We start from the raw sequence: 24535 nt of genomic DNA, 5'->3' as shown, positions 1-24535 counted from the left end.
ATTAAGAAAATGAATAGAATCGTTTGAATTAATCGGCAGGAAAATGTTACGCCTAAGCCTCATTGCTGTTGGGAAAAAATGTTGAAGCCTTACTCATTTGGCGGTGGGGAAAGAAATAATTTGTTTGGCGGGAAAGTTAGTTTTTAATTAAAAGTTAAAATTCTAATTAAAAATTCAAAAAAAGGAACCCCAGGTGCACATTCCCGACCTCCAAGGTATACATGTACCAAATTTGGTAGGTGTAGGTGAAATGGTCTGGCCTGTAGAGCACCCACCCACCCACCCACCCACACACACACACACACACACGCACACGCACACACACACATTGAGCTTTATATAAGTATAGATAATGATACATGTTAATTTTTTGCAAAATAATTTAAATCTAATAAAAAGCAAAAAAAGAAAAAAAGAAAGAAAAAAAAAAAAAAAAAAAAAAAAAAGAAAGAAACTTGGTACTGCGAACAGGAAAATTATTCCATTTTCAATAAGCTTTGTGAATAATCAGAATAAAACCATTTAACACAAACCACAATTTTTAAAAATAAAAGTTTTTTCTCAAAAACTCAACTGAACACATAAATAAATTTCCACATACAAATCAGACAAATCTGCCTAGTATTAACAGAGACTAAGCATAATACAGTGAAAAAATATTCTCAAGAAAATAATCCATATATCCTAGAAAGAGAGGAAAGTGAGTTCAAAGAAAATATATTTTAATTTCAAGATTTTCAGAAAATTAATATCACAACAGCGGTACATTTTAGAATAAAGATTTTTTTGCTTAGAAATTCATCATATTGTAAAAAAAGTGACAAATAAGTTTTTATCCAATAGCAAAAAATCGGTTCTAAAGAAAATGTATTTTTTAGTTGAATTATCTTTCTTTAATAATTATTAATCAGATATAACTGATTTAAAATATTTTTAAAAAGATTTAGTAAACCTGAAAGCTTCCATTTCTGTAAAAGTTTCTAGAATTCTACATCTACAGTAGTAAGACATACTTAATTTCATCGATTTAAAAGTTTGTTTATAATTAAAGAAAGTGAGATACACTCTTAATGATATTCAAATAAGTTTGGACATATTCGAAAATTTATAATTTACAATATTACTTAAATAAGTCTCCCAAAATTAGAGGCACTCTATTTCCAAATACATGTTAAACATATATCTAAAATTAAATTTTCAGTGGATTGTCCGGAATTCTATTTATTTAGAATACAGGTCGAGTTAGATTGTTATATTTTTACTAAAAAGCTTTTTAACTAAACTTTTACGCTAAACTGGGAAAGATATCACATTGCAATGGAGAAACCGAGGAACTGCATAGTCTAGCCAAGAATCCTGTAAAGGAAATTAAAAATAATAAATTATTCATTATTGAGGAACATGATATTGTATAAAGTAATCGATCACAATTAATCTTATTATATCCATCATTTTAGTTTGGAATTTTTGGAAATCAGAAATATATTTAATACAACTCAAAATTTTTTACGCATCTAAAGCAGAAAGTTTATGCTAATTAGTTTATTACTACGAACCTACTGTCAATGCGAGCATGAAATGTTTTAAAATATAATTATTTCTAAATCTGAAATGAATTTCATCATAATATAACTTTTTAAAAAAATTATATGTGATCCATTTTTAAAAGAACTCGTAGAAAGAAAAGAAGGGGAAAAAAAAAAAATTGAAATCTGCTATCGCAAATTTCAAGTAATCATATGATAACATTATTTGTTTTAAATAAAGTAGTATCGATCCGATAGAAAAACATGTTCTCACATGACTCATATCTCGCAATCACCAACATTTAGGAAAGCGATGGTTTTTGACCATCTTAAAATCAATAAATAAATCTTAAAATCAATAAAAATTTTTCGCGAGGCCAGATTTTTTTCTTGCAAAGCCAGTTTAAACCGGTTTTAAAAAATTACGTAACTATCAGATTACGCATATACGTCGATATTTAGAAAACGACTTTTTTTTAATTCTCAAAATCGTTCGAGCTCCAAAAATTTTTGCTAGCCAGAAAAATTGAAAACTAAGAAAAAAAACAAACATATATTATATAGCTTTCGATACTTCTCTCACTGTTCCGCGTTCATTTCACTTTTCTTCTATGCGCTTTTCCGGACGATAACTTCCAACGTCCCTCCCCTTTATTGGCCAGACCGGAGAATCGGGTACATGGCAAACATTCGTGCCATTTTATACCTTTTGTTGGCTATAAGTCACCAAATGTGACAATCATCATTATCATTTTCTAACAACCCTAAAAGCAAAAAACTGGTGCCTCAAAAGCGATAAATCGCCGATTTTCTGCCCGTGCATTTCGAGGCTTCAAACACCCCAAACCAAAACAACATAATTTTCTCACAAGATAAAATGCTAAGTGATAAATTGAAAGTGATAGAAAGACATTGAGTGATAGTGAAAATAATCATGCTGAGTGATAAAAAAACTCTAGATACTTTTTTCTAGATATTAATTTATAAAGGAAAAAAGTAACAAGGATGCAACAGTGCATGTCATTAACATTGATGTCTGAGATGTGGATGCGTTATACCCCAACTTTCAACTAACGGAAGTATCATCTCAACAATCTAATATATCGCGTTCTGTGCTTAGTTCCGTCTCGTAAAGAAAAGAATCGAGCACTTCTTTTGCAAGTCAACTTCCAGTAGAGCAATTAGATTCTTTAATTTATACAGATTTGCAAGTTTGATCGCAAATTAGCTTAAAGCATTTATAAATTTTCGAATTCACATACGAGCAAACGGATACACCAACAAGCATTTCATTCTTTGATAGATTTAATCTAAAAAAAGGGATATAGATTTGTGATTATGATAATAAAACCATAAATCAAATTTCAGTCCAGATTTTTGGGATTTTGAATTCTGTTTAAATGCAATTGGAAAGATAGAGAATAGATATTAGACAATGATTACGAAAGAGCATGCGATTTTTGGCGATTAATCGCCAGGATTTGGTTAGTACAAAGTACCAGAAAATCGAATGTATATACTTTTTTCCCGTCCAATTAAAAATGAAATTTGACATAAAACTTCAATGATAGTTTCAAAATCACATATCATATTTAAAATCTTTTAGTCATCACGTTAAAGTGTAGAAAAAAGTAAAGAAAAGCTTGTGAAAGATGGTTAAGCCCTGCACGGATTTGGTTCTAAATTAAATGCAGGTCTACACTTTAAATTTTAAATTTGGGTACCAAATTTTATCCATCCAGCTTTTTTGTTTGATATTTATCGTGATTGATAATGATTGGACTGCCGTGATAGCAACACTGTCGGGAACTGGGGTTGTTTCCTAAGGGCCATCACCGGCTACGGTACAACCCTTCCCTAAGAAGCCCTTCCCGTCATCGATAGGAAGTAGCCACCCCCACATTTTCGTATACCTACAAGGGTGGCGAGAACCAACCACCATGCCAAACGCTTCTCACTTTCAATTACGAGGTGCTCCCACGTGGGATTTCCTGGTTGTGAAAGCGGGAAATCTCGTTACATTAACAAAACTAATCATGATAAAACTGAATACTGAAATTCAAACAAAGTCATGAGAAATACCTGACTCATCTAACAAGTGAGATTGATTTTTTTTAAAGAATTTTGAAAATTACATTTATCACTCACATAAAACAAACAAAAAAAAAACCGTGTTTAAAATCTGCTTAAGAAAAAATCTTAAAAGAAGTCACTCCATCAGCAGTTATTATGAACATTTATAAACATATGAAATCAGCACGCAACTAGAAAGATACTTACTTCATAAAACAATCTGTCGCCAAACCTCAGCATTTCAGCAAAAGCATTCGGCAAACAGTGTAATATGGGATAAAACGTTACGAACGAGATCATACTACCTGCGAAGATTGCAATAGCCATCAAACACACAAAATGAGTGATGGGTATGGGTTCAATGCCCGCCTTGTTGAAGCTATTCGCTAAGAAACAAATGTAGACAATATAGTCACCCAATACAATAAGAAATAATTGCAAAAGATTCCAGGCAACGAAACCCCAGCGAATACCAGATGTTCTGAAAATAAAAGAAAAAGTGAAACACTTTTATAAACTTTTATTTAAACGTGACTTTTCCCTATTTTTAACCAGAGGGAGTAGTCTTTCAAAAATTTTCACTCACAGTCCCTAATAAAGCTGTTAACCCAGAGAGCACCCTGCATGGTATTGACCTATTTTAATTATGATCTATTCAACTTTGTCGTGAATTTACCATTTTTACTGAATGCATCGTGTCATTCTTGGCGAGTTTTTTTGGCGACAAATCTCTGACTTGTGTTAAAAGTATCCGAAAATCGAATTTGTATTTTTGACACGTTTTTCTCAACCGATTCAAACAGAAATTTGCTAAAAACTGCTTTTTGTAGTTACAAATCCCATGCTAAATTAGATATTTTTAAGTCACTGCGTTTATTTGTTTCTGAAAATACAAGCCAACAAGTAGTCAACCTCTTGTTGAATTTCTCTCCAAACTAGATACGTAATTACAATACAGTTGCTAAATTTATGTACTGAGTTTTATACATCTCTCTTCGTTTTGTAGTTATTGTGTTAGCTTGTCCTCAAACAGCCGTACAGACAGACTTCCTCAGAACGGATTTTACTGAAAAGTTGACAGATGGCCAGATATTTTTTAATTGTATTAGTAATTTAGAATTTTTCGAACGTATTTTGAAAAAAAATCCGTTCGAAAAAATACACAAATTTTGTGCAAACACTATATACTAAATTTCAACCCTTTAGCTCAAAGCTTATTTGAGTTATATTTGTCACAGACAGACGTAATGCCAAAAATGTGTTTTACAAACTCAGGAAGTTTTCAGTTTAACATATATTCATTTAAATCTCGAGTAAAATTTTTTTTTAACGATTACAAAACTTTTTCTACGTGAGGAAATAAAAATTGAACTTTATAATCAATTTTGAACGCATTATAGAGTTTTCAAATTAAGTATACTTATAAATTAGTAAATTATGCAATATTTAATTATTTCAGAATATAATTATCATCTGATGCATTTTTTTTTTGCTATAGTATCACTATCTGATAGTGAATTTGAGAAAAAAATTTGTCTCAAAATTCTCTGATGTTTGTGTTAATGAATTATAAAATAATTAAAATTAGAAAATTCATTTTTAGTACATTCATACAAGATCACTTCCGAAATAATTTTTTTACTTAAATTTATTTTAAATCAAAGTTTTTTTTTTTTTTAAAAAAAAAGAAATCAATTTACATCGATGCTTCATAAAAGAACTATTCGCCACTGATGAGATTGAGTAAATAGTTAAAGTTTTAACATCTCATTTGATATGCAGATGAATTTTATTTCAATATCGAATGAATTTATGAATAATTACAATATTTAGAATTTTAAAACATTTATCAAATTAAGGAAATGATTTCTTAATACTATTTCTACTACGATTTCGTGTATTTTTATTTCTTATATTGAATAAATGAAAATGAATGAATGTGTTCATGCTATTTTAAAATCTCATCTATGCAACAGAAAAATTCGCACAAATGGATATATTGTTTGTAAACAACATACCGTTGCATAGCAAGCAATATCGTCCTTTATTTCTGTTTTCCAAATATTAAAACTGGAGGAAATAATTGAATTTTTTGCAATCAGTAGCGAATATGGTATGATTTTTATTACATAGACATAGCATGTAGGTCTCATGTTCATACTAAATATAAAAAAGAAAAAAAAATCCCCCACAATCATTCATGCTTGCAAAAAAAAAAAAAAAAATCAGTTTTTTTTAATTTTATGATGAAATTTGGAAAACAGAGGTATGTGGTTATTATCTTGTCAGTCGCAGTACATTGCACGTAAATTAACGAATGTAATTTTTTTCTATTATAGAGATGATATTTTAAAGCGACAGAAATATGTTAAAGCATTTTTCAAGAATTTGTCTAATTTTATTGATGATATATATATAAACATATGCATAACTGACTTGCAAAATTCGTAAAATATCATAAATGAAAGAATGAATGCAAGGATTTTTCCTTTTTGTATCTTGGATAGCTATCTCTGTAAATTAATGTAGGTGCAAATAAAAAATATATCAGTTTTCCTACTTCTAGACAAGGAGGTGAGTTTGATTCCTCATCGTAAACAGAGATTTTTAATTTTTCAATATGGAAAAACAAAAGCAGTACATATTTTATAAAAAGTACAGAAAAAAATAGAGATCATTAAGAGCTACCAAAATTATGAAATTTCTTTAGTAATTACTTTCATGCAGGCTTATTTTAACTTCTTAACGTATATAAAATATTAAAAAATGATGAAATTCAAAAAACTGGAATGCATTTTTAACATTTGTCATAATTGCTTGTTACGATTCATCCACGGTACTAAGGATTTTATTACTTTTAACATGATAATGATTGTTGGTTGGAATATTGCCTGCATATTATTTGGTGCAACATGCAAATTTAAAAATTATTCAAAATTTTCATGATCAGGCAAATTATTTCACCCTGAACAATCAGATCTAATATGTTTTTCAGTAGTAAGTTCTCTGAAAGGGATTTATCAAACTTTTAATTCTATTTTTAAATAAAAATTCATTAATAAATCTATTTTTTTCCCAGGCAGCTTTGGCGTATGATAATGCAATAAACTTTTGCAATGCTTTAAATTTCAAAAAGTTGATTTTTCAGTAATACCAATTTTAATTAATGATGCAATTGCGTAAAGTAAAGATGCTTAAAGTATTATCACAATACCAATGTTCGATTCTAGATTTATTTATTGTTTATTAATGGAAGGCTCTTTAATAAATCACTATCAATATTTTAAATAAGTCAAAAAATTTTTTAAAAAATTGTCATATTCATAATGCGCACGATTACAGCGGATTTATTCTAGTGAAGCTTTAACGTTTAGTTTAAGTTGAATTTATTTTTTGTAAGTGTTTTAAATAAATGCTTTTTCCAGATTTTAACTATGAAAAGAATGTTATGCACAATGACTACACTGAGAAAGGATCTCATTGTTTTGAATCGTAATTAGATGATTAGGAAAACATCAGAGCCACACCCCACACTTTAACACCACACACATTTGAGAATGTCTTGAATATCGACGGCAAGTTTCACATAAATGCTAGCCAACACCCACAGTGAATATTCAGAAAAATCGAGTCTCATATTTATAATCTTTTCTTCTCAAAGCCGAGATATCACAATAGGATTAACAGTCTTGGGAATTCTTATAATCATCTTATTTGTAGTATTAAAATTTTCAGTGGGACACATTTTTGCTACTGAAATACTAAATAGTGTAATATTCGAACGCAATTAAGATTTGCGCACTGGGAAAGCAACTGAATGAATCATCGTCATCCTTGTAACCTGTAGTAAGTGAAATATTTTATCAAGATTTGACATTAAATATCAGCTAATGGTGTTTCAAATTTGATGTTGTTTGGGAGAATTCTACACTTAGATCGTGTTCTGTATTATATTAGGTAAAGATTCTAAGCTATCTGACAAAAATGTAAAAACGAGTAGATGAAATTAAACTAAGCAGATTTTTATCGAAAAACGCAGGTAGAAATGTGTAGCTAGTGTTACACATACACAAAGTAGAAATGACTGATTAAAAAGTGAAATCAAAAGAGACATTGGTAATTCAATTCTTAATGATAGGTACTGTTAAAGGCAAGCATCAACAATATCAGAAGATTTATATTGCTTTGAATGAATTGATTCTACTAGAGATCTTGAGCATTTCAAGCATATTTCCGGCAGCAACTGACATATTAGAAACTGGATTATCAATCTTGGATTAGACTGCGGTGGCCTGAGGAAAGGTTTAAGATCTGGATTCGTGGCAAGGAATTCCAGATTCTGTGCAAGTGGACTTAGTCACGTTGAATATGACATCGAGAACCGAACATCCTCTGAATAATATGGTGACATTTAGAGCAGGTAAGTACCAAATCTTTCAAGTATTCTGCATCCCAAATAACCCACGTGATGCTCCTGTCAATACTCCTTCGTACAGTGGTTGGCAGGGTGGCCGGCCTTGTACACAAGAGGACCTCGTGATGCATTTAAAGAAAAAGTCAATATAACTTATTCAAACTAAATCTAACCAAACCTTATGTTATAAAAACTGAAATTTGAATTAATATTGCGAGAGCTATAGATTAGGAGAGGGCCACATTTTTTGCCACTCTGTGCTTTATTCTGATTTTCTTTTAAATCTTTTGATGTTAATGATGGTTGCACACGATAATTTATACATAAATTACAGTTGTATAGCTATTTTTTTATATCGTATATGCAATCTAACTTTATTAAAATTGTCATTCTAACGATAAACACCAGAAACAAAAATTTTCTTAATTTTTAACGGCATTGTATAATTTTATGGCTTTATCAGGATTGAATCACGAAAAATACGAATCAATTGAGATTTCACAATACCTTGATGGAGCTTATACTTTAAAACTCTGTTAATGTTTTCTCGAACAAATGCATAACTCTTCATAAAAAGTCTAAACTGAAATGGAAGAAATACAAAACATATGTCAATATAGATATAAAGCGAAATAAAATATATATAAGTAAAAATTGATACAAAAAATGCTAATATTTTTCCTTTACAGTTTAATATCAATGACAATGAATGAAACGATGAAAATGAAATTTGCAGTTCAAATATAAAAAAGATATTTCAAGACTATGAAAGATCGAATAATTTGAAAATCATAATTGTCTTAACTATATTTTTACTTGCCAAAATGCTTTTTATCCAGGCATCAGTATGTTATACTAAGCAATAGATCTGTCTTATCAATCAATATCTGCTATCAACGCTGTAGTCTATGTTGCTCTGTATTTTACGTTGTCATTATTGGCTTATCTTCATCAGATAGTTCCAAAATGTTGAATATTTCTTACTATACATCAAAGGATATAAACCATTTTTAATTGGACGTCAATAAATATTATGAGAATTAAAAATTTAAAGAGCATAAGGAAAATAAAGTTCGTTTTCTTTAGATGTATAAAACATTTTTAAATGAATAAATGCATTATAAAAATGCAGATGATATTATTAGCTTGTATTAAAAAACTGTGATGACTACGAATAATCTATCACTATATGTTCCAAAAAGACTTGTTTTGGATTAATTTGCATAACTTATCCGCTCTATTTCCAATTTTTTTTTTTTTTTTCGTCGTTCATGATTCTGCAAATTTTTTATCTAATTCGATTGCACAGACTTTCTCTTTTATTGAGCTAACGAAAATGAGAATTCGTTTTAAATTAAGAAAATATAAAACATTTTTCAACTCACTGGAATATAATTCCTTTCATCAAATGCTCTGTTTTGAAAACTATCTCTGCCAAAAGCATCTATTGTATTTCCAATACAATCTTTATTTTTATAAGACTTAGCATTCTTTTATAAATCTATGCTTTGTCGTATATCATGTGCTGCCTAACCACAGAATTTAGACCAATAAAAATGAAATGCCAACTGCTTTTACTTTCATTTTTCAACAGCTAAACAATACTGATGAAATCTTATATTTTTTCTTTTGGTTAAATTATTCTTTGCTTGTAGGCGAGAATTGGCCTTTGTCAAAAGTTTTGGCTCTATAATTTGCTTCCCACATAGAAAACATAACTTTAAATCAAAGTCTTTGAAAAGCACTTTTTTGATAGATATTACAGCTTGCATGCATTTGACTCATATTGTTTCTTCTTCTATAACTTCTTACTTATGAAAGCATTTCCTTATTGAGTCTGTGCATTTTCAATCTTTTTTTATCTATCAATTGATAATCTATTAATAAAGTCATTAATACCTTGTTTATCAGGAGGTACATATTCACAGACACTAAGGAAATACTGATAATCTGGAAGCAAATCATCGAAAACTTCAGTGATGAGCATATGGTCACGTATATTTCCCGTAGATTGCTTTAGTTTTACGTTCTAATTTCATTTAAACTGGGAATACATTCCGTCATTTGTTTTCCATCGCAAGTAGCATTAAAAATCTTTTTGTAACATACACATCTTTTGTAACATACACATCTTTTTGTAACATAACATCTTTTTGTAACATACATCAGCACAAATCCAAAGTGAGTATTCACTTTGGATTTGTGCTGATACAAAAAACATATTACTTTAGCAATATTACAGGTCCATTTTCATTCCAGCTAGCTGTGATATCTTATGAATTTAAATAACTTTTCTTGCATTCAGTTAGCTGTTTTATGTCTTCCTCTAAATCGTCATTTATTGCTGGAGCAATTTTTTTAAATATTCTAAAATAGTTCTTCGCTCTGTAAAATTACTTTTACTTGGAATTTCCATAAATTTCAGTTCTGAGCTCCTTTGGAAAGCAATAATTCAGTACTATTACTTGATTCAATCTCAATATTGTTGTTTCAATCTTTAGTTCAACTATCTACTAAACCTAACGTTTTATTCCTCTGTTTAATTTCAACAAATTTATTTATAACTATAGCAGATATATGGTACCTGAAACCATTATCTGTTAAACGTTTAACCATTTTACTAGATAAGCGATTTTTACTGGATTTCAGATTTGTAAAAAAAAACTACTTTCTTATAACCATAAATAATTAACTTGAAAAAGAAATTTATAATCTACAAACTATATACATAAATGTTTTTTTTTTCTGATCTTGATATTTAAACTGGTCCCATGTAATAATTAATGACCCTTAGAATTGAATATTGAACACTTGTAGTTTAGTTACCACATTATATTGCCTATTATGTATACTATCAGCGAAATAAAAATAAATAATGCCTCCGAAGGCATAATTCAATTACTATCAAGTATCATATCAAGATACCACTGAGCTAAATAATACAGAAGCGAAAAAAAGAATTCTTTAAAACCACATAAAAATATGAAAAGAACTCGTATGCAATAATAATTCATTTACTCTCAATTGTTATTTTTATTGAATGGCAACACGTGGAACTCAAATATTGCGCGAAATGCTAATGCATAAGCCTGGTGTTTAATTAATAATTAAGTCCCGTAGGTCAACTTGGAAAAAAAGTTTATTCAGTAAAATAAATAAATAGAAAACACACTAAAATTAGAAAAGTTGCACAGATCAATTTTCAGTTACAAACTTCAAGTTACGATAATTAGAAATGTACTGAACTCTAGAATGATACAAAAATTATAGCTCTCCAATTGCAAACAAAATTATGATGATTCCTAAAATTTCCCAACTATTAATTCTAATTTATCATTTAGAATCAAGTTAATAAAAATTAATTCGAATTTTAAAATAGCTTTAAAAAAATTTCCATTTGGGATAATCCATCTGTGACCCATATTTCATCTCGATATATAAAACGATCCAAGAGTGTAAAGCGACGATTAAAACGAACAGAAAGATAAACCAGATCTTTTATATATTTAGAATATCATCCCTAAATGGTTTTGCAATTTATTAATTAATAGATTTCTGATGTTTCACCGAATGAGAGAAGTATTAATTATAACATAACGTAAATGTAAGAGAAATAAAGACAACATTAAATTCTTATTTAACTCTTAACTTGTATACTCTATTAACTCATATTTATGTATACTTGGTTTATAAAAAAAGAATACAATACTGACCTGTTCCATTACTAACGCGCAAGATGATGTGGGTGGTATATTGCAGTCTATGATTATTTTTGGTGGAATTATCAGCAAAGCCGCTTCATACAAAACGAATAAAGTGCAAAACATCAAATCATAAAGGCCTATAAAGAGATTAAAATATCCATTAATTTCATATCTATTCATACTAATCCATTGTTTTTGCTTTATACGAAATGAATAAAGTTCAAAATATCAAATCATAAAGGCCTATAAAGAGATTAATGTATCCATTACTTTCATATCCATTCATACTTATCCATTGCTTTTGCTTTATACGAAATGAATAAAGTGCAAAGCATCAAATCATAAAGGCCTATAAAAAGATTCAAATATCTATTACTTTCATATCTACTCATGTTTATCCATTGTTTTTGTTTCATACGAAATGAATAAAGTGCAAAATATTGAATCACAAAATCTATAAAGAGATTAAAGTATCCATCGTTATACATACAGAGTTCTAAATATTGAGCGATCATAAATTCTTTAATTCAGAAACGTTCTTTAATTTAATTTAAAATTAATTCTTTAATTTAAACGTAAGCCACTTTATACCAATTTTCCAGAAAAATGAAAAATAAAAATGGAAAAACTTCAATTCGTTATTTGAGGATTTATATTCATATTAACCAGAATAAATTATAAAAAGTGTATTCTTAATAAATTTACCTAGTTATGACTTGATGTAATATCAGATTTTGTATACAAAATTGTTGTAACTGGAAAATCGTCTTTTTTAAATTACATTCCTTTGGTACTGAAAAGCAGAATTATAAAACACCTTTCAGGATTGAATAAAGGATGAGTAAATTATAGTACTGGTGTAAACTTGATATCTTCTTTGCGAAGAAATTGCGAGTTATTTCCTTTATATCAAATAATGAGTTTAAAAAAGTTAGATATGCGCTACATTGGTGATACGTAAAATATCCAATGGCTATTCAGTCTCAAATCTAGTGTTATGGGGCACGCATTTCAGACATTATTCCTCCAAAGATCTTGTAGCGAATGCCTATCATCTTTCCATATGAATCTGTAAACTACAGTCTCCGTCGAGGCTGTGTGTGACGTAATGGCGCGCTGCACATCATCCGGGTATTGACACGCACGATGCTTCTAAAAAGCTATTCTCTCCGTTTTCTTCGGAATGTTCGCGCACTCGCCTCGGTGAAGCTTGTAGTGAATCAAAATTATTTGTTTCATTTCTTAAGTTTAAAAGTAAATAAAATTATTTTTCTAACATGTTGCAATAGTTGGAGTCAACCACAACTGCACGTAACCCTAATTACGACATCCTCAAAGCTTATTCATTTTTGGTCTTAAAAGAAATTTTTTTAGGGGGGGGGGTTATGGTCATTTCCATTCACATGACAACTGAGAAATTTAAAGTCACACACAAGCGTTCTTTTTTTAAATCTTTTAAATGAATTACTATTTTAACTGAATCCTTTAACGACGTATCATGCATTAAATACAGAATTTACGTTCTTTAATTCTGTATACGCTTATTTAAAATTAATAAAAATATTAATTTAAAAAACAAAAATCAATTAAATTCTCTTAAGAATATGAGATGCTCTTTTCTTTTTTAAGCAATAGCAATAGAAGTAAAAAATAAAACGTAGCATTTAATTAAAAGCTAAAATAAATTTATGGTTAAATACAGATTTAAAAATGAGAAATTCCCTAAGATAAAAGAGTTTGACAAAATATTAAAAAAAAATAATCTGCAATGTTATGTTTTTGCATTCAAATTTTAAATCCTTTCAATAAAAGCGTAATCAAATTGCATAAGTACATAACCAATAACTGAGATTTTCAGCTTTTGTCAAAATAACGACCCGTTTTGAAACTATATTGGAGCTCTTTTAGGATTCAACTTTCAATTTAGAACGCGATTAAAAAATGCAGGTGAAAAGTGAACCACCATATCCTCTTCAAACCTCCGTCCAAATCTAGCAGGAGTGGACGGAGGTTTGCCATACAACAGCCCAGCGGTCAATCGAATCTCTATCCAGCAACCTTTTCAATCTTTAAGCCAAATATGACTCTTGCGCCAAATAAACTACAGAAAAACAACAACAATCAATCTTTAAACTGAACTCTTGGCAATAAACGACGATTCGGTATGAAGGAAATATTGGAATGTAATTTAGTTAGTTTTTTCATAGTTTTTTTTTTTTTTTAATTTCAAACAAAAAAATTATTTTTGTCATGGAAAGTTCACACATAACAACAACAAAAAAAAATACACGAAAAAATCCAAGTAGAATTTAAAGGATTAAAAAAAATCCAATTAGAATTTTAGGGAATTAAAAAAAAATTCAAATAGAATAGGGAACGCTTAAGAGAGAAATACAGCGCATCGTGGCATACAAATCCTGTAAAGATGAATGAAGTAGCATAAGTATATTTGCTGAATCAAGTCCTAAAAATGATTTATTCAAATCATCATTTTTGGAAAGATGTACTTGAAGTCGGAGTCTGAATTTTATAGTGCTAACATGGTCTTTTGTATTTCTTTATACACAAAGCGAGAATAACTGGAAGGACTAAGTTTTAGCTAAGGTATTTGAGATCATTTTAAAGACCTGAATCTTATAACTAAAAATAAATATCTTAAGAGTTTTCTAAAGTCTTATTTGATTAGTTAAAAATTACTTCCAAAAGCAAAATATAAAATGTAAATCACAGTTCAAAGAAGTTAGTGCGTTTTAAGATCAAAAATATGACACCAAAGTATCTGGAAATTTAAATTTCATATTTCATAAAAATTATGTCTAAATGTTCCGAGCAGAAAACACATTCAGCTCTCGATTCTACCAGTTTCACAAGCATATGAAAAATTCTATCATCATATGAAGCCTTTGTCTTTTGTGCACAACGTTCTCTTTCGTTATAGAAATTTTAAATATAAGATCTTAATCACAAAATAATTAAATTATATATTTTCTAAGGAACTATATAACAATCAGTTTTTCCATTTGCAACTTAACACTAAACTTTGAATTTGAAAGTCATAAAATATGCTGATTTTTTCCTTTTAAATGTAACATGCTTTGAAAAATGATCAAAGATCTAGCAAAGCAACACTGACTTCAAAATTAAATATGTTTATTTCAAAATGTTTTTGAACATTTTGGAAAATATTTCTTTTTAGAAAGCTTAAAAATATAAAATAATAACGAAAATACAAATTAACTTTTTATAAAGAGGATGAATAGTATCACTTGAATCATATGAATATTATCTTACTATCATCATATCTTTCACTTGAGACAACACAAATCATTTCATTTCTACTTTATCCCATATTTTTCTGGACTATTCATTATTTCAATGGCATATTTATTTAAGATACCCAAAAATACTTAATACTTACCCTTCTTCTTCGCAAATGCTCTAGAAGAAGCCCAGAATCGAAAGACAGGATGTAAAAAGAAAACAATCGATAAGTTGATGCCAATCCATACGGCAGTAACAATGTGAAACTGACCAAATGACCATGAAACCAATGCTAAATCTCTTTTTAACCTAAAATTTAAATCACAATAAAATAAAATAACGAATAGAATGCCACAATTATTCATAAAATCATAATTTAAATTTAAAAAAAAACTTTATTTGAGTTGGATTATGGACTTAAAAAATATTTACGCAACCTGATCGAATATATCCCTTAGTTTTTTAAGTATCAACTATTTTTTAAACATATTTTTTTATTAAGGTAGTTGGGTCGACCTAAAAGTCTCAATGGGAGTAAAGGTTTATATAAAAGAACAAATGAAAAATTAAAACATAGTTCAATTTAGCTTTGTTCGAATAATGTTACTATAAGAAATTATTTGGAACAGATTTCTCAATTTTTAGCAAATAAAAGAACAAATGAAAAATTAAAAAATAGTTCAATTTAGTTTTGTTTGCATAATGTTACTACAAAAGATTATTTGGAACAGATTTCTCAATTTTGAATCATGATCAAATGAATAAAAAGTAGCAAAATATGTAATTTTAAAGGTAGAAATATGTTTAACTATAAACAATTTACTAACATATTTTTAAAATAAGATTAAATTTAATTATAATTATAAAAACTGCACCTGACTGGAACACAAATAGCTTCTTGAATCGGAATAGCACAGAAAATAGTTATAATGCAGTTATAATAAATAGTATTCCTCAAAAGCTAGACTGAGAAGAAGGCAAAACACGAACACACTATTTCAATTAAAAATTTCAAATGTTTATCCAGAGAACATAAAAAAATGTGGCTATGTGATTTTAGAACATAATTCGAGAAAGAAATAAAAAAAATGATACAGAACATATGACATTGTATTAATGTAATATGTTTTATAAAAAGTTAATTATGTATATTATTGTGCTTAAATATAAATAATCAACAATAAAATCTGCGTTCAGTGAATTTATTTCGTCAACTCTGTACAGTTAAAATGTTTAGATTATCCAAATATCATAATAAAATTCACATAAAAATTTGCGTCACAAAAGTGTAAAAATCCATCACATATATGAAGACATAAAATAAAGTATATGTCATAAAGAGTGAAGAAATATGAGCGAATAGAAATTTTCATAAAATCAGTAAAAATAAAAAAGGGATTATTCCAAATATTTTAAATAAATGGAAGCAGAGTAATAAAAAAGAAGAAAAAACGATTAAAATTCAATTTATAAGAATTTATCGTCCAATTAATAATAGAAAAAATATTGTCAATAAACGAATAAAATAATGCAAATGATAATTTGCCCTGAACAAAAGGGAGGAAAATATGGATATCATGCTGTATTGTTTACTTTAAATTGTTAATCAGTGAATACCTTTCAAAATTGAATTAGGTTTATAACAATATTAAAATTTTTCCATGCGGATTATCATCATTAGGCTTTATATGATATTTAAAAGTAAAAACCTTTATTATAAATTGATCAGTGATCCAGTTTAAATTTGTGCATATCATAAATGATCAACTGGCGCATTTCTATATTCTGCGGCATGATTCAGATCACATTGTTTACTGATTTTTAACCCTCCTTTGCATGGTTTTTTTTTGTGAAATAAATCAGGATAATTCCTGCTCTAGATTAAAGGAAATCTTCAATGTCCCTCTCTTCTAAATTCCTCCACTCATTATCGTATTTATTAGAAAAAAAGAAAAGAAAAGAAAAAGAAATCAGATGTGTTATAAAAAATATTCAAGAAATAGAAAGTTTCTTCCAACCACAACAAGCAGCGAAATGGCAAGTTCAAACCTCCTATAATGATTGTGACATTTAAATTCTTTGACAGCTACGTTCCTTATTACGCAATAGGTGCGAAAAAGTCAATAAATTTACAGTACACCTGTTTTGAGTTCATTTTTTGTTCACTAGATGTTATGATGGAAATTTCTATCATCATGCAAAGATGTGTTAAGTAATGGTATGCTTACGTATTGTGATTAATAAACAAGTCTATGGTAGACGATTAAAATAAAAGAATTGTATGCTTATATATACATTTTTTTCAAATGAAGATTACAGCATAGTAATTTCTAGAAACTGAATGCAAACGGAATCTAAGAAAGAAAAGAAAAAAAATATCTGGTACTTACCGTTCAACATTAAAGTAATAGAAGATAGCGATGTGCAGGTACAGGAATACAAAAAAAGCAAGAATTAAGTTGTATAAAGAGCGTACATTAGGACTTCTCCAAAGATTTCTGAATAGAAACGGAAAATCAATAATAATAATAAAAATAACTTTTTAAAATGCTTAATGTTTTAAATTTTTAACATTTAAACATAAAATCAGATAGAGATTCTTAAGAATTTCTTGATACATTTTATTAGAAATCAAAATTATTTAAAATTACATATTTTGATCAATAAAAGAATATTGTTTAAAAAAAACCATGTTAACATTTCAGGTGGTATCAACATGCTAGCAATTTTATTTCTTCGTATGCGCAAGTATAGACATTTTTATTAAAAATTAAACAGCATTAAGATTCGCTAAAAATTCGCCATATTAGATATCGTCAAATTTAACAATGAACCGAATAAAACTATTCTTTGGAGCTACTTTTATTAATATATTTAAACTCAGAATAGCTTTCATTTAATTTTTTTTACTCTTCCTATTAATCTTTCATTCATAATTAAAATTATCGTGTAATAAGGTAATTATTTTTCTGAAATTATTTACAACGCAAAGGGAGTTTGAATTTGTGAAGCCACATATTTCGCATTTTCCCACACATTTAAATTCAACTCAAATTTAGTTGAATTGATTGATAAAATAAGAAATTAAGTTTCGAAGTATTAAAATATTGCATTTTTTCGAAGTACTCAGGAATTAAAATTTTCTAATTTCCAGCATATCAGAATGCGTGTTAAAAAGGAATAACAATCGTCAGTCCTTCTTAACATGAAATAAATCAAATTTAAATTGAATAAAAATTCGTTTTTGAAATTATTTCTGCAGACATTTTCTTATTTGTAAAATAGCATATGTTTTATCGTGTACTATAAATGAGAATTAAGAAAATAATATAAACACAACGAAACTGCATGCATCCATAGAATATAAATAATGATTTTGCAGGAATTTCGTAAAAGAAAAAAGTCCCTGTTTTGAAACCTGACTCAAGTCTTCTATACTCTATTATGAAGTCAGCATAACTGAGCGATATTCACAAATTTTTTTGAAATATCTATTGACATACAAGTTAAATGAAAAACATTGCAAATATTTTCGATTATCGAGTTAAGTGACTTCGAAATGACCTCAGGTTTAGTGAAAAATGGAAAAAAAAATTGCAAAGAAATCAGAATACAATTTAACGATAAAATAAAATTTATTATTTTGAAGCATATCGTAACATACGAGAATAGGAAAACTGTCCACAACTTGTAGGGCATCTCAAAATTCTTCTATGTATTCGAAGAATATTCGGGAATAATTATTCAGAAATGTAAAAAAAGATCTATTATTCTCTAGAAACATAAATTAGCAATAAACAACATTTAAAATGAAAGATTGAACCAAGCTACCATTAAAAAGATTTGAACCATGGTTAATCACATCGAGTTCAATATTCAACTAAGCCAAGATGGCTGGTGACTTATATACAAATCTAGGAATAATGAACTTTCATTTGAAATAATATATATATATATATATATATATATATATATATATATATATATATATATATATATATATATATATATATATATATATATATATATATATATATATATATATATATATATATATATATATATATATATATATATATATATATTAAGTGGTTGTAGTCAAGGAACTATTCTTTGGTTTTCCTCGTAATTTTAAATATTTTGAAACAATAGTATTTATTAAACTTAAAAGTTATAAGAATTAATGATACTTTAGCAAAAATATTTAATGGCATGGCATCTAAAATAAAACATCATTTTCATGGTTATCTGAATGGAGTGAAATATATTTAAATTAAAGTAATAATCTTATGACTTACGTTAAAGTTGAATTTCTTAAAACAAATTCTTTTCTTCGTAATTCCCTCGGAGCTTCAGAACCTCTGAAAAATATTTTAGATGAATAAATGTGGATGGAAAACTGCAGGCAGAATATGGCGTCGTTCCCTGGTTATGAAAATTCATTAAGCAAAGAAATATTATATTTAAACAAACTACTATTGTTTGTAAATAATTAGTATAAGTTTATAGGCAAATTGCCTTAGTTAATTGCAACATAATTTTTATTGCTAGTGTAAAAGTGAAATTCTGCTATATATCTTTCGTTAAGCATTAAATTTCTTAGCGCTATATACTTTATCTATGGAACTACCTATGGATTCTCGAATTCTCAGACTCGGACACTACTTGCATTTTTACCCCTTCCGACGCCATGAAAGGATGATTTATAAGAACAAATCCGATTTAAGTGATGATTGTCGTTACTTATTCCACGGGGAATCTCAATTTCAAATTCTTGTCTCAGGAACAATGCTTGAAAAGTCCGAACAGTTTGTTCTGTATAGGCACACAATTCAGGTCTCCTTGAAACGTGTCAGTCCTAGATGCCTGAAATGTTTCTTTTGGTGCAATACGAATTTATTTTGTAGGATTGCGCTAAAAAATAATAAACAAGATCCAGAAATATATTACTTTTTTTAACCTGTCTTCTTCTTCTTTTAACTTGTTGGAAGGTCATTAACAGAATCAGATTTTTAAACTAATTTAATCAATTTATGAAATTAGCTATTTAGAATAGAGTTCACGACTCATTCCAGTTTTAAATCCACGATATGGATTCTTTCATGAATCCATATCGTGCTTTTTATCTCATAGATGAAATTTCTTGAAGAATAAATTTTCGATTTAATGCTTTTTGCTCGTCGTTTCTATGAAGAGACATTTCCGACAGGTAGAGCTACTAATTTATCGTTTGGTTTCTTAATTAAGACCTTTCACAGAGCGGTACTAGTTCACCGTTTGGTTTCTTACTTTTAATTAATCAATTTCGCGTCTCAAAGAATCATTTATCGTTAGAATTTTCAAACTTTTTATGTTTCTAAGTCACACTCGTGTAATACGCAACTAACATTTATTCTTTTAACTACTTTTTGTATACTTTAGATCCACATAATTTGAAGATTTGAACCGCATGTTACAAATAGTAAATGTTTCTCAAAGAAAATGTAAACTTGTGATAAATATTAGAACATATTTTAAAATCAAGCTACCTTATATTAATTGGATTTTACCACACATGCAACAGCTTTAAAAATATTGCAGTATTCTGTTTGTATGACGGATTTGAATGTTTGAGGTACTTTTTGGTTTTGAAATGATACCGATTCCCTTTACAGTATTATAATCATCGTCAAATAAGGCAAAAGAGAACAATAGTGTATTTCACATACAGTATATTAATAAGAGATATAATTACTGTTTTGAGACATAGGGGAAAACCTTATCTGTGATTGAAAGATTTGATGCTGTAGAATTAATATGTATTGAATTTTTTAAATAATTTTGTTGTCACCCTGTAACTCATTTATTTTGCCAAAAATATACTAATTGAAATCATGTATTGTTTTTCTAAAAAATTTAATGCAGAAAATGTTAAGAAAAATTGACTTTTAATACTATTTACATTATGAATCTGACAGCAAGGCATTTAATTATATATTAAATGTCTATTAAAGTTTTAAAATTTAAGTTTGATCAGATTTTAAACACTTACCTTAAGCTGAAATTAATCAGGGATAAAATATTTCATAACAAGATAGAAATAGTATACAATTATAAATATTCATAGTTGTTAGTTGTCATTATCAATAATTTCTTTACAGTTTTACAAGAAAATATCTCTACATTTCTTACATCCTTAAACTAAAAATAATAGTAAATATTCCTTAAAGTTCATTAAATTGCATCATTTAGGTGCATCATTATAAATATACCCACATTAAATCTATCGAGTCAGAAAATTACAGCGAGAAATTTGGGTCACAATGATAAGGACTGTTATTGCTTTCGACTGACCCTTGAGAGGGTGGAGTTCGCTGAAGACACGGAACTATAATACTAGAACGTTTTTGAGACACTTTGTATACTAAAAAGATATTGAGAGGAAAAGCACGAAGGACATAAAAATTCACTAGGAAAAGCGATATAATGGAAATAAAAATGCAAACAAAATATGATTAATGTAAAATTTATTTATTAATGGAAGACTAATAATAAACTAATACATACAAAAGATTTCTAGATTAACATTGTCTATTTCGTTCTTTGCATTTTAGAGGCATTTTTCTTCACTATTAATGAACTAAAAAAAATCTGGCATATTTCAATATATTAAATCAAAAAGAAAATTAAAGAAAATATCTAAGCGCTGCTTCGATATTCTAAGTCACTAAAACATACATAATATTATATTATAACAAAATAATTTAGCAAAAAATACTCCACTTTCTGATTACATGTTAAAATAAATATCCGCTTTTTAAAGAAATAACACCTTTTATGTGTTCTGAAAATCTTTCAAAATTCAAATGTATAGAAACAGTTTTGATTTTCTTTGAGATTAAATTGTTTTGCATAAATATAAAAATAATTTTCTGTTTTAAGAGCCATAAAAAAAAACTAAAAATAATAAAGATGCTTACTTGGGTAAAGATAGCTTATTCATAAAATCGTTTTGAGGTTTTTTATGTTTTAATTCAAGTTCCGTGATTATTCTATCAGGGTCTTTCTCGAACTTGGCATCAACATCATTCAAAATATCAATACTCGGATCCTAATGAAGCAATGCATATATTAAGGATATTTAAATGAAAAAAAAATCACTTTAAGTTTCATTTAATAAATTAAATTAACAGAATCTCTCTCTTTCTCTCTCTCTATATATATAACGCTAACGTGTCATAGAAATCACTCTTATTACTTATCATCGAGTGGCAACAGTCTAATGTAAACAAAGCGACATGCAAAGGTTTCAGACTACTTTATTGAACGTTTGTACAGCTGCACTTAATTCAAAACTTCGCATTTTAACGGAGCTGCAATTTTCAATTTATGGAGTTCAAATAATTAATAGAAAAACAAAATAGTATTAGAATTTTTGGGTTTGCTGTGTCATTATATACGGTGTACAGTCCCAGGAAAAAACATATAAAAGAAGTCAAGACGTTATAAACCAATTGAATTGAGTGCGAAAGCAGGCTGAACCGCCGCTTGATTGATGGTTGCTATATCTCGCTTATGAAAACTGATGCTCATATCTTCTAGAAGTATTCCATGTTTTTTTTTTTGTGTGTGTGTGTGTGTGTTACTAAATTTTTTTAAAAAATTACCTTTATAATGATGTCAGTTTCACTTGCGTACATTTTTTCGATATTTTTAAAAATTTACTTTGATTTCAGTCGCATGCGTCCACCAATATTATAATCGATTCCTTTCCGATTCTATTTCAAAGTATGTACATTTCTTTTAATATTCGTGCCAGAAATTTTTAATAGGCAGATTCAATTTAAATAATCTTTTCAGGCGTATCGAATAACACATTGAAATTTTTAAAAAATAGATTCCCAATTAAGATAGAATTAAAAGACGATAAATAAAAATTAAATCCATAAAAGTAAATAGAAAGAAAGCCTTTCTTGATGGTTTATGCTGGTTTCTGTCAATTTAACCCTTTCTAGGGCAGTGGGAAATATGCTTCTCACCAAATTTATCAATCTTTGTATGAATTTATGTAGGTTGGCATAAGTTCTGACAATTTTTTTAGTAAGTCAGAAACTTAGATACTTCAGTTCTTTATCTCAGACAAAATGATGCGTCTTGATTTGTTACTTAATTATTGATAACCAAATTAATTAATTAATCAAATTAAATTTATCTAATAAGCTACATGAATCCCTTTTCTTATTCTAATTTCAAGCCTAAAAATATTTTAACATAATATGACTAAAAAAATGGCCATTTAAAGAGTTAAAGGAACTCTATTTCCTCAACACTTTTTATAAATACAAACTTTTACTTGTAAATAAAAGGAGATGTGAATGAGACAATTAAAGAATTATCCTATCTATATTTCCAAGATCCGAACTACAAGAGACACCATTCCTTAAAGGCATTATAATGGAACAGAAGAGACAGTGGCAGCGAACAGTAATGGCACACATTTATTGAGATTAAGCCGATGAGGATTAAAAAATAAACGCAAATCACAAATCTGGATTTATCTCTTTCATACCAATGAGAAACCAACCAAGAAAATACTCTCCAGTTTGACTCGATGCCTTTCGCATTCATTCAGCAAATGCAAGTAAAAAGAAGTTGCAAAAGAATTTCTAATCCATGCATATTCTGCAAATAAGACGCTTGGCGAAATTACACCAGTTTTTTCAAAAGAATATGAAACATCTCTATGGTACATTGAAAGATTCGAACAATAAAAACAGCATAGAAAGATTTCATGAAAAATTCAGTGAATTTTTTAACAATATAAAAAGGCCTTGAGAAACTAGCGCATTGTTGAAATATTCAATGCTATTTGAAAGGAATTTATGCTGCAGGATATTATTTTACATATTTATTGATCATTATAATGGAATATTATGTAAACAAAACTGAACTTATGCTACTTGCATGCCATCCAGTTTGTTGAAAGCACCAAAACTACTAACAAGATATGTAAAGAATCTGAAAAATGTCTGTTGCCTAAAATTACTCTCCACCGATAGCTTCCGTATTTCCGAAACGGAAATTTTCAGATAAAACTTTTAATTCGAGTCATTCCACCTCAAACAGAAAAAAAAATATTTTTAAAGAATAAATTTGAAAATTTTTAATCAATTAGAAAACACTCATGAAATATTCCTCAGTCCAGAAAGTATAGTAATTAATTGATTCATTTACCTGCAGCATTTGCCTTAGTTCCCAAAGCTCTATATCTCGAGCCTTCTTTCTGATCTCCACCCTGTTAGACATGATCCTCAACCCTCTTCTCTTGAACACCAACCCTGAATGTGATAAACTTCATACAGAGCGATCGACATAAAAGCAAATACAAGAAGTGCACAACAGGTGCGAGCTCGACGGCAGTAAGCAAACAATTTTAGACAGAATACGTGTCCGGTTAAAATCCTTTTCACGACGAAACAATCGTCTGCTCTTAAATAGCAAATATCTGTGTTCAGTTTTACATTTATTCCTTTCAGTAATTATAATAAAGCTAAGGTCCTGTGTTTTGATTTTATTTG

The 24535-nt window shown here is 28.4% G+C and overlaps 1 protein-coding gene across 1 annotated transcript; it reads right to left on the bottom strand.

The window, feature by feature from the left end:
* Positions 1 to 1290: 1290 nt before the first annotated feature.
* Positions 1291 to 24311, bottom strand: LOC129959913 (sterol O-acyltransferase 2-like). Its single transcript, XM_056072811.1, has 7 exons — positions 24192 to 24311; positions 21938 to 22068; positions 19277 to 19339; positions 17369 to 17476; positions 15136 to 15287; positions 11727 to 11854; positions 1291 to 1356 (listed from the first exon to the last, which is right to left on the bottom strand). The coding sequence occupies exons 1-7, from the start codon at positions 24261 to 24263 to the stop codon at positions 1291 to 1293; spliced, it is 720 nt and encodes a 239-aa protein (XP_055928786.1). The 5' UTR covers positions 24264 to 24311.
* Between the last annotated feature and the right edge of the window lie 224 nt (positions 24312 to 24535).

The sequence above is a fragment of the Argiope bruennichi genome, chromosome X2 (genome assembly GCF_947563725.1).
Source record: "Argiope bruennichi chromosome X2, qqArgBrue1.1, whole genome shotgun sequence".
Lineage (NCBI taxonomy): Eukaryota > Metazoa > Arthropoda > Arachnida > Araneae > Araneidae > Argiope > Argiope bruennichi.
This window is presented reverse-complemented; position numbering and strand designations above follow the sequence as displayed.